General features: G+C 37.9%; 1 protein-coding gene across 2 annotated transcripts in view; it reads left to right on the top strand.

Annotated features, from left to right (window-relative positions):
* Positions 1-13,987, top strand: part of Dok6 (docking protein 6) — a 430,374-nt gene that overhangs the window by 262,146 nt on the left and 154,241 nt on the right. For both annotated transcript variants that reach the window (XR_003835467.1, XM_021150966.2), the window contains exon 5: positions 10,113-10,302. Coding sequence is in view for 1 of the 2 variants with exons in the window: in XM_021150966.2 (XP_021006625.1) it covers positions 10,113-10,302 (190 nt within the window). In the remaining variant the exon portion in view is untranslated. The remainder of the gene's footprint in view (positions 1-10,112; positions 10,303-13,987) is intronic.

The raw sequence follows: 13,987 nt of genomic DNA, 5'->3' as shown, positions 1-13,987 counted from the left end.
CCTCCCTCCCTCCCTCTCCCTCCCTCCCTTCTTTATGTCTTTCTGTATTTTTTGTCTTACAAAAATATCATGTTTACAAATAATGTCGCACTATTCTGAAATAACAACTATAGGATGGGATTTGGGGGCTCAGAAATTTCCAACAGCCAAAGAGCTGTGTACAGTGGGTGAAAAGTATGTGGAATGGGAGGGAGAATTATTATACACAATTCTATGGAGTGCTTTGATAAAAGGGTAGAGAATATGAGCACTTGTTTGGAGCTAAAGTGTTTTCTGTTTTCCCCATGACAGGTCTAAGTGTGGGGGTCAGAAGGAGATCCAGTTACTCATGCTAGTCAGTTACTCATGCTAATTACACAGGTGCTCATCAGTCAGTGGGCCACATTTCCACACTGATTGTTGCAATCATGCATGGGTTTTCTTGTAAAACAGGGAGATAACTATGAGTAGTCCACCTTTGACTCATACTGACATGACCTACACCAGGACAATTACCTAGATATGCTAAATGTATTTTGCATAAAGAGAATGGATGTCTAGAGCAAGAGAAAACAATTCAGCTATATAGAGCCTGTATAGTAATGAAAACCTCTCATCAAGATGCACAGCCCTGAAATGATCTAGTTGTTGTGATGGCTCTCTGAAATGCTCTTCTCTCTGTGTACCCTCCAAAACACAGTTACGGAATTGCTCATCATTAGGAATACAGCAACACAGAAGCAAACTTCTAATATTAGCATCTAATTAGCAAGGTTTCTCTATTTTTTTCTATTCCCCTTCCTAAGACAGATACCCACCACAAAAGGGATTTTGTTGGATAAAATGAGAATGATTACCTTGTAGGTTCCCTAACAGAACGAAAAGTGAGATGCTAAATCTAGATCACAGTGGCTGAGTCATTCCTGGCATAAAGATGCATCTATCCTCATGGATGCCAGTGAACTTAGCACTGAGCATGTGCTGAAGTAATGTCAGGGGCAAGAAGAGGATAATAAAGAGTTATGGAGCAGGGAAAGGAGAAAAACAAACTATTTTTTTCTATAATACACCTTGCTAAATCACCATTTGTTTTCTTAACTAATTATAGGATAAATTTAGGTTATATATATTCTCTTTTATAAAGAATCTTAGTCAATTCTTTAAAGGTATTTTAGTACATCTGTACATATAGTGAATTTTAATTTCTAAAACACAGGTTAATAGAGAAAACATGTAAATTTAAAAAAAATCAACATTTTTGGCTACATAGCCATAATTAGCCATTTCATAACTAGTTTTATATATTTATATATATATATATGTGCATAATTCTTACTTTTATTTATTTACTAATAAAATATATATTTGGTAAAAATACATGAGGATTCTACTTTTCGATGTGGAAACAATGAAACTGAAATTCACACAAATAGACAGCATGGAAATTATAGATAAAAGTTAATACAAAAAAAATTTACTCAAAACCTAACATCTAAAGGATGTGTTATTTTAAGGGGTCTTATATTTGTGAGCACTTTTAAATTATAAGAAGAAGAGATACACCAATACAAGGAGTTCCATGTGAAAATTAGTGTTGGATTTAGTCAAATACTGTGGAAGATGTGATGAGTTATTTATTTATTTGTTTGTTTGTTTGTTTGTTTGTTTTAAACCAGATTTTATGCCCCTCCTGGTCCACCCTAACTGTTCCACATCCCATTCCTCCTCCCTGCTCTCTATCTCTAGGAGGATGTCCCCATGCCCCACCCCACCCCCACCGCACCAGAGCTCTAAATTCTCTGGGGCCTCCAATCTCACAGGGTTAGGTGCACCTTCTCTGACTAAACCCAGACCTGGCAGTCCTCTGCTGTGTATGTGTTGGGGTCCTTATATCAGCTCATTCATACTGCCTGGTTGGTGGTTGAGTGTCTGAGATATCTCTGTGATTCAGGTTAATTGAGACTGCTGGTCATCCTACAGGGTTACCCTTCTCCTCAGCTTCATCCAGCTTATCCCTAATTCAATCACAGGGAACAGCTGCTTCTGTCCATTGGTTGGGTACAAATATCTGCATCTGACTCTTTCAGCTGCTTGTAGGGTCTTTCAAAGGGAAGTCATGATAGGTCCATTTTTGTGAGTGCTCCACAGCCTCAGTGATAGTGTCAGGTCCTGGGGCCTCCAGTTGAGCTGGATCTCATTTTGTTCCTGTTGCTGGACCTTCTTTTCCTCAGGATCCTCTCCATTTCCATCCCTGCAATTCTTTCAGACAGGAACAATTATGGGTCAGAGTTTTTTACTGTGGGATGGCAACCCCATCCCTTACTTGATGCCCTGTTTTTCTGCTGGAAGTGGGCTCTACAAGTTCCCTCTCCCCTGTGTAGGTCATTTCATCTAAGGTCCCTCCTGTTGAGTCCTGAGAGTATCTTACATCCTAGGACTCTGATACATTTTGTGGTTTCCCCCAACCTCCTGAGGTTGCCTGTTTGCATTCTTTCTGCTGGCCCTCAGGTCTTCAGTCCTTTTCCCCCCCACCCAATACCAGATCATGTTCCTCTCTCTCCCCCATTCCCTTTCCCTCTCACATCCCTCTCCATGCCCCTTGTGGTTTCTTTCTTCTCCCTCCCAAGTGGGACTGAGGCATCCTTACTTGGGCCCTTTAGTTTGTTGACATTTTGAGTTCTGTGGATTCTCTCTCTCTCTCTCTCTCTCTCTCTCTTCTTTTCTTCTTCATTTATTTATTTTTAATTTTTTTAAATTAGGTATTTTCTTATTTTACATTTTTAATGATATCCCAAAAGTCCCCATACCCTCCACCCACGCACTCTCACTTCTTGGCCCTGGTGTTCCCCTGTACTGAGGCATATAAAGTCTGCAAGACCAAGGGGCCTCTCTTCCCAATGATGGCCGACTAGGCCATCTTCTGCTACATATGCAGCTAGAGACACGAGCTCTGGGGGTACTGGTTAGTTCATATTGTTTTTCTACCAATAGGGTTGCAGACCCCGTTAGCTCCTTGGGTACTTTCTCTAGCTCCTCCATTGGGGGCCCTGTGTTCCATCCAATAGCTGACTATGAGCATCCACTTCTGTGTTTGCCAGGCATCAGCATAGCCTCACAAGAGACAGCTATATCAGGGTCCTTTCAGCAAAGTCTTGCTGGTTTATGCAATGGTGTCTGCGTTTGGAAGCTGATTATGGGTGGATCCCTGGGTCTCTAGATAGTCCATCCTTTCCTGTCAGCTCCAAACTTTGTCTCTGTAACTCCTTCCATGGGTGTTTTGTTCCCAATTCTAAGAAGGGGCAAAGTGTCCACACTTTGGTCTTTGTTCTTCTTGAGTTTCAAGTGTTTTGAAACTTGTATCTTGGGTATTCTAAGTTTCTGGGCTATTTATCCACTTATCAGTGAGTACATATCATGTGAGTTCTTTTTTGATTGGGTTACCTCACTCAGGATGATACCCTCCAGGTTCATCCATTTGCCTAGGAATTTCATTAAATTCATTCTTTTTAATAGCTCTGGATTCTATGTTGGGTATTCTGTACTCTTTTCATTTTTTTTCTTTTTTAACTAATATCCACTCATTAGTAATTACATACTAGGGATGTCCTTTTGGGTTTGATTTACCTCACTCAGGCTAATATAGTTCCATCCATTTGTCTGAAAAGCTCAGGATTTCCTCGTTCTTAATAGATGAGTAGTGTTCCACTGTGTAAATGAACCACATTTTCTGTATCCATTCTTCTGTTGTGAACATCTGGGTTGTTTCCAGCTTCTGGCTATTACAAATAAAGCTGCTATGAACATATTGGAACACATGTGTCCCTGTGGCATGGTGGGCATATTTTGGGTATATTCCTGAAAGTGTTATTGCTGTATCTTCAGGTAGATCTATTCTCAATTTTCTGAGGAACCTCCAGAATGATTTCCAGAGTGGTTGTACCAGTTTGCAATCCCACCAGCAATGGAGGACTGTTCCTCTTTCTCCACATCCTTGCCAACATGTGTTGTTACCTGAGGTTTTGATCTTAGCCATTCTGATTGGTGTAAGTGGAATCTCAGGGTCATTTTGATTTGCATTTCTTTGATAACTTAAGACTTTGAACATTTCTTTAGTCCTTCTCAGCCAGTTGAGATTCCTCAGTTGTGAATTCTTGGTTTAGTTCTATACCCCATTTTTGATTGGGTTGTTTGGTTTTTTGATGGTTAAAACATGTGCCTCCCCTAGCTTCTAGATATGTAAACTGCTTAGTGCTACATTTCTTCATGTCCTGGTCTACCACATCTGAAAAACAGGGAGCAATGAGGTAGAGTGGATAAAAATTACCAGCAATCAGCTAATTAAAACATTTTTGACAAAATATAATGTGTTAGTGTCTAGCAAATATTTCTCAAATGTTTCTTATTATAGCAAAGTTAGACTACCACCATGCTCTCACAAGAGCACTTGATTTAGCTACATGCTAAGCACATGGATTTTAGATAAAACCTCCAAAAATATCTTTTTGAAAATACTACTTATTACAAAACAAATTTGGGTAAATAGTTGTTGCTATTTTCCTGTCCGTTACTGTTTTCTATCTGTGCTTTGTATCTCTAGAAAAATTGAAATCATCATGATGCCATATGAAAGGAAAGAGGTATAAAGAATAACAGTAGTATCTTTGGACATGGTCTCAAACTGCCTTCTAAATTTGCATGTCTCTACCTGTAGTCTGGCTCTCAGACATCATCAAAAATTTTTTCTTTGTTCAGTAGATGGTGGTTAATATATAAACTCATGACTGGCTACAGAACCATGAATAAGTGACTGTGTAATACATAGTCAAAAGTGGAATATCAGTATCAAACCCCTTCCCCAAGGCTTAGGAATTATAAGAGCTAGATATTCAGAATGAATGAAGCCAAACACCATCTTTGTGACAAGAGAGGACTACTTCACTTTTAGGCTATTGTAAGCTGGATTGTCTGTACAAGAAATGCATAAAATCAAACCAAGTAGCATTTTAGCAAGGAGGAAGAAATGGTTCATGAACCCCTTGAAGGAAAAGCTTCTGTGGAAGGTCAGTTTTCTTAAAGCTGTTACTCATGGTAGTCAATAGTTAAAAGCTACCAGATGCAAGGAAAGGGCAGAAACAGGAGAGAGAAATGGAAGCTTATTAGTAATAGCATCTGCTTTGCCAACTCTTCCTAGAGTTGGCCATGGGAGATCGATCGCCTTTGAGGCAAGTCATTCAGTCACATTTTATTTTTGTGTAAAACTGGCTCTATGGTTTTAAAACTTAAAATTTCTTGTCATGTAACTTTTTAAATTAATATATTTATAATTCTATACCTATCTCCAAAGTCCTATAAAAAGTTGATTTTCATTCCACTTTTATAAAGTTTTACTACCTATATTTGTTCATATGAATACTTCTGTAAAAATACAATGGTAGTCTTTTATTGTTCATTGGTAATGTCATTTTAATGTGTCCTAGTTTTTAGATAGATAACTCTGAATTATTAACACTCAAAAGATTCCTAAGTTTTTGCTATTGTTTAATTCTATCTGCTTGCTTCAGTATTTTGGAGGACATTTATGTATTAGCATCCTGATATTGATTCTTTGGCTATCTTCAGATTGAAATTAATGGAAAGGAAAAGAAAAGAGAAATATTTTACTTTTCACTTTTATGGAAACATTTCTCTATGCACAACAGATGCCTCTGAAATATGATTTGAACCACATGTACAAATGATAAACTTCATAAAACGGAACTTGGCCAAGGAATTATGTTCACCCATCGTCTAGATTTCTGAGTCATTGTCACTGGATTCACGTATCATTTATATAAAACTGTTAAATAAATCTGCATCTTCATTATTGATTGATTGATTGATTGATTGATTGAGTATTTGTAATTCCACTGGTAGGAGAAATATGCTGGGTATTTGACTAATGTAATTCTAAATGTTGATGTTTTAAATGACTGCATGTAGGAATCATACCATACAATACATGGAATGTGTACATATTTGGACATTTTTCATTGTAGATAACTAATTGGGCAATATTCTTTCATTTTCAGTACCTATTTTCATTGGTATTTCCTTGGAAATAAAGATGAAATCCATACATATATTTGTTCTAGGGGTTAACAAACCAAAGTAAAAATATTATCTCTTGTTTTAAAAATCTGCAACTGGGTAGAAATGTGAGTTATGCATCTAGCAAGGTTCAAGTCTTATGCTTCAGTTAATTTAACCTACTTGCGATCTAAATATGTTTTATTGCTTCACAGAATCCTTGCCTGGTATAATACCTTCCATGAAAAAAATTCAATATCTAAACAATTCACATGCACACCTGTAAATATTCAGTATTTAAGAACATGAAGCTATGATAGCAACATATTTCAGAATGTATCTTCTAAGTGCAGCTGCCTAAGTGAGTCTTTCCAAATAATTAATTCAACCACACTGCCTCTTCAGCAATCTCTGCAATTAAGTTTATAACATTCAAATACCTCTCTTCCAGTAATTCTTGAACTTACCATGATGTTATTTTTCATACCTCCTCCATTTTCACATCCTCTATTCTTTACATATTTACTTCATTCATATGTCTTGGCAGATAGATATTTATCACTTACTATAAACCATGGAAATGGTGCTAGAACAGCACTTTATAGGTTCTTTACTTCCTGGAACTTACAATTCCTTTTTTCTGAACTAAAGTGCATTCAATGCATTTAAATGGGAATCAAAGGCTGCAGAACTTTGCAATAGCCTTGGAGATGCAAAGAAAATTACAAAACAAGTTTTAGAATCACTGCATAATAACAGGATTTCAACTTTAAAATATACAGGAATGGACAAAATTATATATCTTTAGTTTGCTTATCAAGGGCATTTCTTAAATTTTGTAGAAGGTAGTAATGAACATCTACAATTACCATATGCAGAGTCTGACCAGTACTGTGGTGTTTTTATATGCACAATGAATTGTTTTGCAGTGCTTCAGTTATTAGGGAGTCACACTGATTGTACATTAAATATTTCAGGTCACAAAGTGAGTCAGTATTTCTTTTTCTTTTTATTATTTATTTATTTATTTATTTGTTTATTTATTTTACACTCCAGACTTTATTCCACTCCTGGTCCACCCTCTGACTGTTTCCCATCCCATACCTCCTCCCCAACCCCCACCTGACCTCTAAACTCCCTGGGGCCCCCAGTCTCTTGAGGGTTAGGTGCATCTTCTCTGACTGAACCCAGGTCCTGCAGTCCTCTGCTATATATGTGGTGGGGATCTCATATCAGATGGTGTATGCTGCCTGGTTGGTGGTCCAGTGTTTTGAGAAATCTTGGGGGGTCCAGGGTACTTGAGATTGCTGGTCCTCCTACAGGGTTGCCCTCCTCCTCAGCTTCTTCTAGCCGTTCCCTAATTTCACCACAGAGGCCAGCTGCTTCTGCACATTGGTAGGGTGCAAATGTCTGCATCTGACTCTTTCAGCTGCTTGTTGGGTCTTCAGGGTAGACATGATTTCTTTTTTTGTTTTTGTTTTTCCAATTTTTTATATTTTTCTTATTTATATTTCAAATGTTATCCCCTTTCTTGGTTTCCCCTTCGAAACCCCCTATCCTCTCTCTCCACTCTTCACCTGCTCATCAACACACCCATGCTTGCTTCCTGGCCCTGGCATTCCCCTATACTGGGGCATAGGGCCTTCACAGGACCAAGGGCTTCTCCTCCCATTGATAACCGACTAGGCCATCCTCCATTACATATGCAATTGGAGCCATGAGTTCCACCATGTGTACTCTTTCGTTGGTGGTCTAGTCCCTGGGAGCTCTGGGGGTACTGGTTAGTTCCTATTGTTTTTTCTTCTATGGAGCTGCAAACCCCTTCAGCTCCTTGGGTCCTTTCTCTAGCTCCTTCAGTGGGGATCCTGTGCTCAGTCCAATGGATGGCCGTGAGCATCCACTTTTGTATTTCTCAGGCACTGGAAGAGCCTCTTAGGAGACAGCTATATCAGGTTCTATCAGCAAGTACTTGTTGGCATCCACAAAACTGTCCGACTTTGGTGATTGTATACGAGATGGATCCCCAAGTGGGGCAGTCATTCAATGGTCATTCCTTCAATCTCTGCTCCACACTTTGTCTCTGTAACTCCTTCTACGGGTACTTTGATCCCCCTTCTAAAAAGGATCGAAAAATTCATACTTTGGTCTTCCTTCTTCATGAGTTTCATGTGGTTTGTGAATTCTATCTTGGCTATTCCAAGCTTCTGGGGTAATACCCACTTATCAGTGAGTGCATATCATGTGTGATCTTTAGTGATTGGGTTACCTCACTCAGGATATTATCCTCCAGATCCATTTGCCTAAGAATTTCATAAATCTATTGTTTTTAATAGCTGAGTATAAATTGTATAAATGTACCACATTTTCTGTATACATTCCTCTGTTGAGAGACATCTGGATTCTTTCCAGCTTCTGGCTATTATAGATAAGGCTGCTATGAACAAAGTGGAGCATGTGTTCTTATTACATGTTAGAGCATCTTCTGGGTATATGCCCATGAGTAGTATTGATAGGTGCTCAGGTATTACTATGTCCAATTTTCTGAGGAACCGCCAAACTGATTTCTAGAGTGGTTGTAGCAGTTTGCAATCCCATCATCAATGGAGAAGTGTTCCTCTTTCTCCACATCCTCGCCAGCATCTGCTGTCTGGATTTAAAACTAACTCAAACAAATCAATGGCCTTCCTCTACACAAAAGATAAATAGGCTAAGAAATTAGAGAAACAACATACTTCACAATAGTCACAAATAATATAAAATACCTTGGTGTGACTCTAACCAAGGAAGTGAAAGATCTGTATGATAAGAACTTCAAGTCTCTGAAGAAAGAAATCCAAAAAGGTCTCAGACGATGGAAAGATCTCCCATGCTCATGGATTGGCAGGATTGATATAGTAAAAATGGCCATCTTGCTGAAAGCAATCTACAGATTCAATGCAATCCCCATCAAATTCCAACTGAATTCTTCACAAAGTTAGAAAGGGCAATTTGCAAATTCATCTGGAATAACAAAAAAACCTAGAATAGTTAAAACTATTCTCAACACTAAAAGAACTTCTGGTGGAATCACCATGCCTGACCTAAAGCTGTACTACAGAGCAATTGTGATAAAAAACTGCATGGTACTGGTATAGCGACAGACAAGTAGACCAATGGAATAGAATTGAAGACCCAGGAATGAACCCATACACCTATGGTCACTTGATCTTTGACATGGGAGCTATAATCATCCTGTGGAAAAATGACATTTTCAATAAATGGTGCTGGTTCAACTGGCAGTTATCATGTAGAAGAATGCAAATTGATAAATTCTTATCTCTTTGTACAAAGCTCAAGTCCAAGTGAGTCAAGGACCTCCACATAAAACCAGATACACTGAAATTTAAAGAGGAGAAAGTGGGGAAGATCCTCAAGTATATGGGCACAGAAGAAATTTTCTGAACACAACACAAATGGCTTGTGCTGTAAGATCAAGAATCAACAAATTGGACCTCATAAAATTTCAAAGTTTCTGTAAGGCAAAGGACACTGTCAATAAGACAAAATGCAACCAATGGATTAGGAAAATATCTTTACCAATCCTAAGTCCAATAGGCGACTAATATCCAATATATACAAAGGACTCAATAAGTTAGACTCAAGAGAAACAAATAACCATATTAAAAATGGGATACAGAGCTAAACAAAGAATTCTCAACTGAGGAATACTGAATGACTGAGAAGCACCTAAAAAGATGTTCAACATCCTTAGTCATCAGGGAAATACAAATCAAAGCAACCCTGAGATTCCACCTCACACCAGTCAGAATGGCTAAGATCAAAAATTCAGTCATGATTTCGTAAAGAAATTATTTTTTTATAAATATTGTGTTTATGATAATTGTGTGAAGAAGCAAAATAAACACTTTTGGAAAGAGACTGTACTTAGTGTTTACCCTGTTGCAATTTAATCATTTTAAAATCCTTACTATAGAGCATGTATAGTGTTTTGCAATGTACATCAATGGTACCGAGGACTGTGAGAACATTTCATTTGATTTTTCTCCATACTTTTTGTTTCTTTGTAGAACGATTCAATGTTTATCTTATGCCTACACCCAACCTGGATATTTATGGTGAATGCACAATGCAGATCACTCATGAGAATATCTATCTCTGGGATATCCACAATGCGAAGGTCAAGCTAGTGATGTGGCCTCTTAGCTCGCTGAGGAGATATGGTCGGGATTCCACTTGGTTCACCTTCGAGTCAGGAAGGTAAGATCTAATTCATGACAAAAGTACAACAGGCATGTAACAGTGCCCTGTGAAGGAAATTCTGGCTGCCATTGCCAGGTATAATTATTAAATTATGAAAGGTCAAAGTTAACAAATACAAATCTCTTGGGTTTCTTATTAATGACTTTAAAAATTTTGTAATTACATTGCATGTTAATTACTCCAGTCAATGTAATTCAAGTTTCATACATGTATATTAAGCTATTTTAATAATGTAAGATATTAAAGTACTTTAATATTAATTTTGGCCTTTTTCATGCAGTAATATTCCTTCACAATTAAGTAAGTGTCATTACTTGCATTATTTTTGTGAGTTTATTATAAAGCAAATGATATTAAAATGCTGTTTTACAATCATTCATGTTTTACATTTTAGGTTTCAGATGAATTACACAACTTATTCATCCCAATATATGCTGGTAGCATTAGTGATTAAGTTAAATTTACAAAATGGAATACTACTCAGCTATTTTTTTAAAAAAGTTAAGATTCTAAATGACTGATGAAAATTTGACATAGCAACAGTTGTCATTAAAAAAAAAAAGGTTGACTTTTTTATCATAGTATATGGCTGATGCTCATAAAAGCCCAAAATGAATGGATTGTTCACGATTACAATTCATATACATGGAATTATACATATTACAACAAAATTAAACATTTTAATCCCAAACCTCTTCAGGAAAATATAAATCTAATCTGAGACTTAAATTTAGGGACTATTTTCCACATCAGGGCTTGAACTCAAAGTCTAATGGATATGTGATTGCCCTAGCCAGTGAGCTATTCCTTTCACTTTGGTTTAAGATTTCTATGTAACAAAATGTTGCTTTAATGCATCAGTCTTACCAGGTAAGAATTGATTTAGTATACTGATCAAATGAATTCATAGTCTTAAACAAAAATTATGACTGAAGATCTAATATATGTGAAACAACAACTTTGATTCATAACTTTCTCCTTATCAAATGTTTGAGTATTCAGGTGTAGTTGGCTGGGCTCTAACAATATTCATCCTGGGCAGGTCATATGTTTCTTAAAATTTAAGAGCAAAAATCCCTAAGTCAAAGTAATTTTCCTAGAATGAAGTTATTTTACAAGGAAATATTACACTTTACCATGTTGATTTCTCTGACGAATCATAAATCTTGTATTTACTTAGTAACTCTGAGTTCATTCACCTGTGTTCCTCTCCGCCTAGAAATTCAGGGTATAATAATGATCACAAACGTCATAACAATTAAAAAAACAACAACACAAAGAAGGTTTTTTAGAGTTTTACACTGCTTTGAAATTACAATACTGTATAGATGATAGTATTTTTAGTCACCCATCTAAAATAAATATTGTTTGGTTTCTTGGTGTTTAATTTCTTGAGTTCTTTATATAATTTGGATATCAACCCTCTGTCATATGTAGGGTTAGTGAAGATCCTTTCCCATTCTGTAGCTGTTTTGTTCTATTGATGGTGTGCTTTACCTTACAGAAGCTTTTCAGTTTCATGAGGTCCCATTTATTAGCTGTTGATCTTAGTATCTGAGCTGTTGGTACTCTGTATAGGAAGTTATCTCCTATACTAATGCATTCCAGGCTATTTTTAACTTTCTCTTCTATGAAATTTCATTAATCTGGTTTTATCTTAAGGCTTTTGATCTACTTGGGCTTGAGTTTTGTGCAGGATGATAAATATAGATCTATATGCATTTTTCTACATGCAGGCATTCAGTTATTCAAACCTTTGGTTGAATATGCTTTTCTTTTCATTTTTTTCCATTATATGGTTTTGGATTATTTGTCAAAAATCAAGTGTCCATACGTGTGTGAATTTATTTCTGTGTCTTTGATTTAATTCCATTGATCAACCTGTCTGTTTTTATGCCAATACCATGTGGTTTTTATTACTATTTCTCTGTAATACAGCTTGATATCAGAGGTGGTAATACCTCCAGAAGTTCTTTAATTGAACTGCCTTGTCTAACCTCAATAGAAGATGTTCATAACCCTTCGGGAACTAGATATACCAAAGTGGGTTCATATCCATGGGAGGCCTTCCTTTCTCTGAGGAGAAAGGGAGATGGGGAGAAAAGAAAGGCTAAATGGGGGATAGAAGAGAAGCAGAGCAGGAGGGACTGAGAGGAGAAGAAGGAAGAGAAACTATGATTGGGATGTGTGGGGCCATGAAAGACAGCCTGTTTTGGTTGAAAGAGGCTTGCTCCGGAGACCCAGTAGAAAACAAAACAAGGGACGGAACAGTGAGCCACTTTCCCAGAAACAGATGCCTGACACTACAGAACCCCCAACTCCATATTTCTATGTTATCAGTCACTCAGACAAAGCCCCAAGCTCCTGGCATCTGGCTAGACAGCACCCCCACAATTACCTGACAATAGCCAGGTATGCTCCTCCCCACAGTTACTTGGCAACAGCAAGGTAGAACAGCCCACTATATAAGGAGCTGCTTGGCCCCTCCTCTCTCTCCTTAGGCTCTCACCTTTCTTACTCTGATCTCTAGCTCTAGGTTTTCCCCCTTTCCCCTTCTCTCCACTTGGCCATGGTTGCCATCTCTCTTTTACTTTCTCTCTTTCTCTCTGTCTTTCTACAATAAAGCTCTAAAACCATAGACTGTCCCTGTTTATCAAGGCCTGCTGTGTTTGAACAATGGGATAGGCTTTCCCCTAAAAAGCAGAGCTGGAAGGCTTTCCTGCACTCCAGCTACAGATTGGACCAAGGACTCTAACCCACATGGGAACCAGCCATCGCCCTCTCTCTCCCTACCCTCTCCTCCCTTCTGCCCTAGGGATGACTGAGCCATCCCAAAGCCCCCATTTTGTTCTCCGCTCTTCTGCAGTGTCCAGCTGCATCTGGTATGCCCAAGACTGAGAACCTGTTATCCCTGGCCTTTGTGAGGCGTAGAGACCTCAAACTGCCCCTTGTCTACCCTCCATGGGCCGGGGTTCTGTGGTTTCTCACTCACCTGGGCCTCCTGGAAAGCTAGCAGCAGTCCTCTGGCGTCCGTCCGCCCAGAGCACCAGAATTCTGGTGGAACATGGGTTTTCTCCCACTCCCTTTATTCCCCCATGTCTGCTGCCCTACAGTGATGTAAAGTTAATTAATTAATTAAAAATAAACAATAAAATAAATATTGTGTACTATGGGAGATAAATTAATAAAATGCTTAACAAACAAACATAAAAATCTGATTTCAATTCCAGAACACACATAATAAAAACAAAACACACAGACAAAAATCATATAAAACATAAATAAACAAAAAACATTGTCCATCATGATCTGTGCCTAGAATCCAAGTACTAATGTGGCAAGGGCAGAGAGATACCTAGGAATCAGTGGTTACCACATTTAACCTAATTGGTAGAGATGGCCAGTGAAAGACTCTGTCTCAAAGGAGATCAGTGATTTGAAAATGATACCCAAAGTTCCCCACTGGCATCTGCACACAACCCCCTACTCCCACAGAGATGGGAGAGGGAGACAGTAACATTTGAACTTGAATGCAAAGGAACATAAACACATATGCACACATGCTTAAAGACTATTTTTGCAAAACAGAATGGTTCATACCTGCAATCTCACCACTAGAGAGGCAATTGAGTCTCTGAACTCCAGGTCAATTTAGTGTAGATAGTGAGCCAGAGGCCAGAAA

Source organism: Mus caroli, chromosome 18, assembly GCF_900094665.2.
Source record: "Mus caroli chromosome 18, CAROLI_EIJ_v1.1, whole genome shotgun sequence".
Taxonomy (NCBI): Eukaryota; Metazoa; Chordata; class Mammalia; order Rodentia; family Muridae; genus Mus; species Mus caroli.
This window is presented reverse-complemented; position numbering and strand designations above follow the sequence as displayed.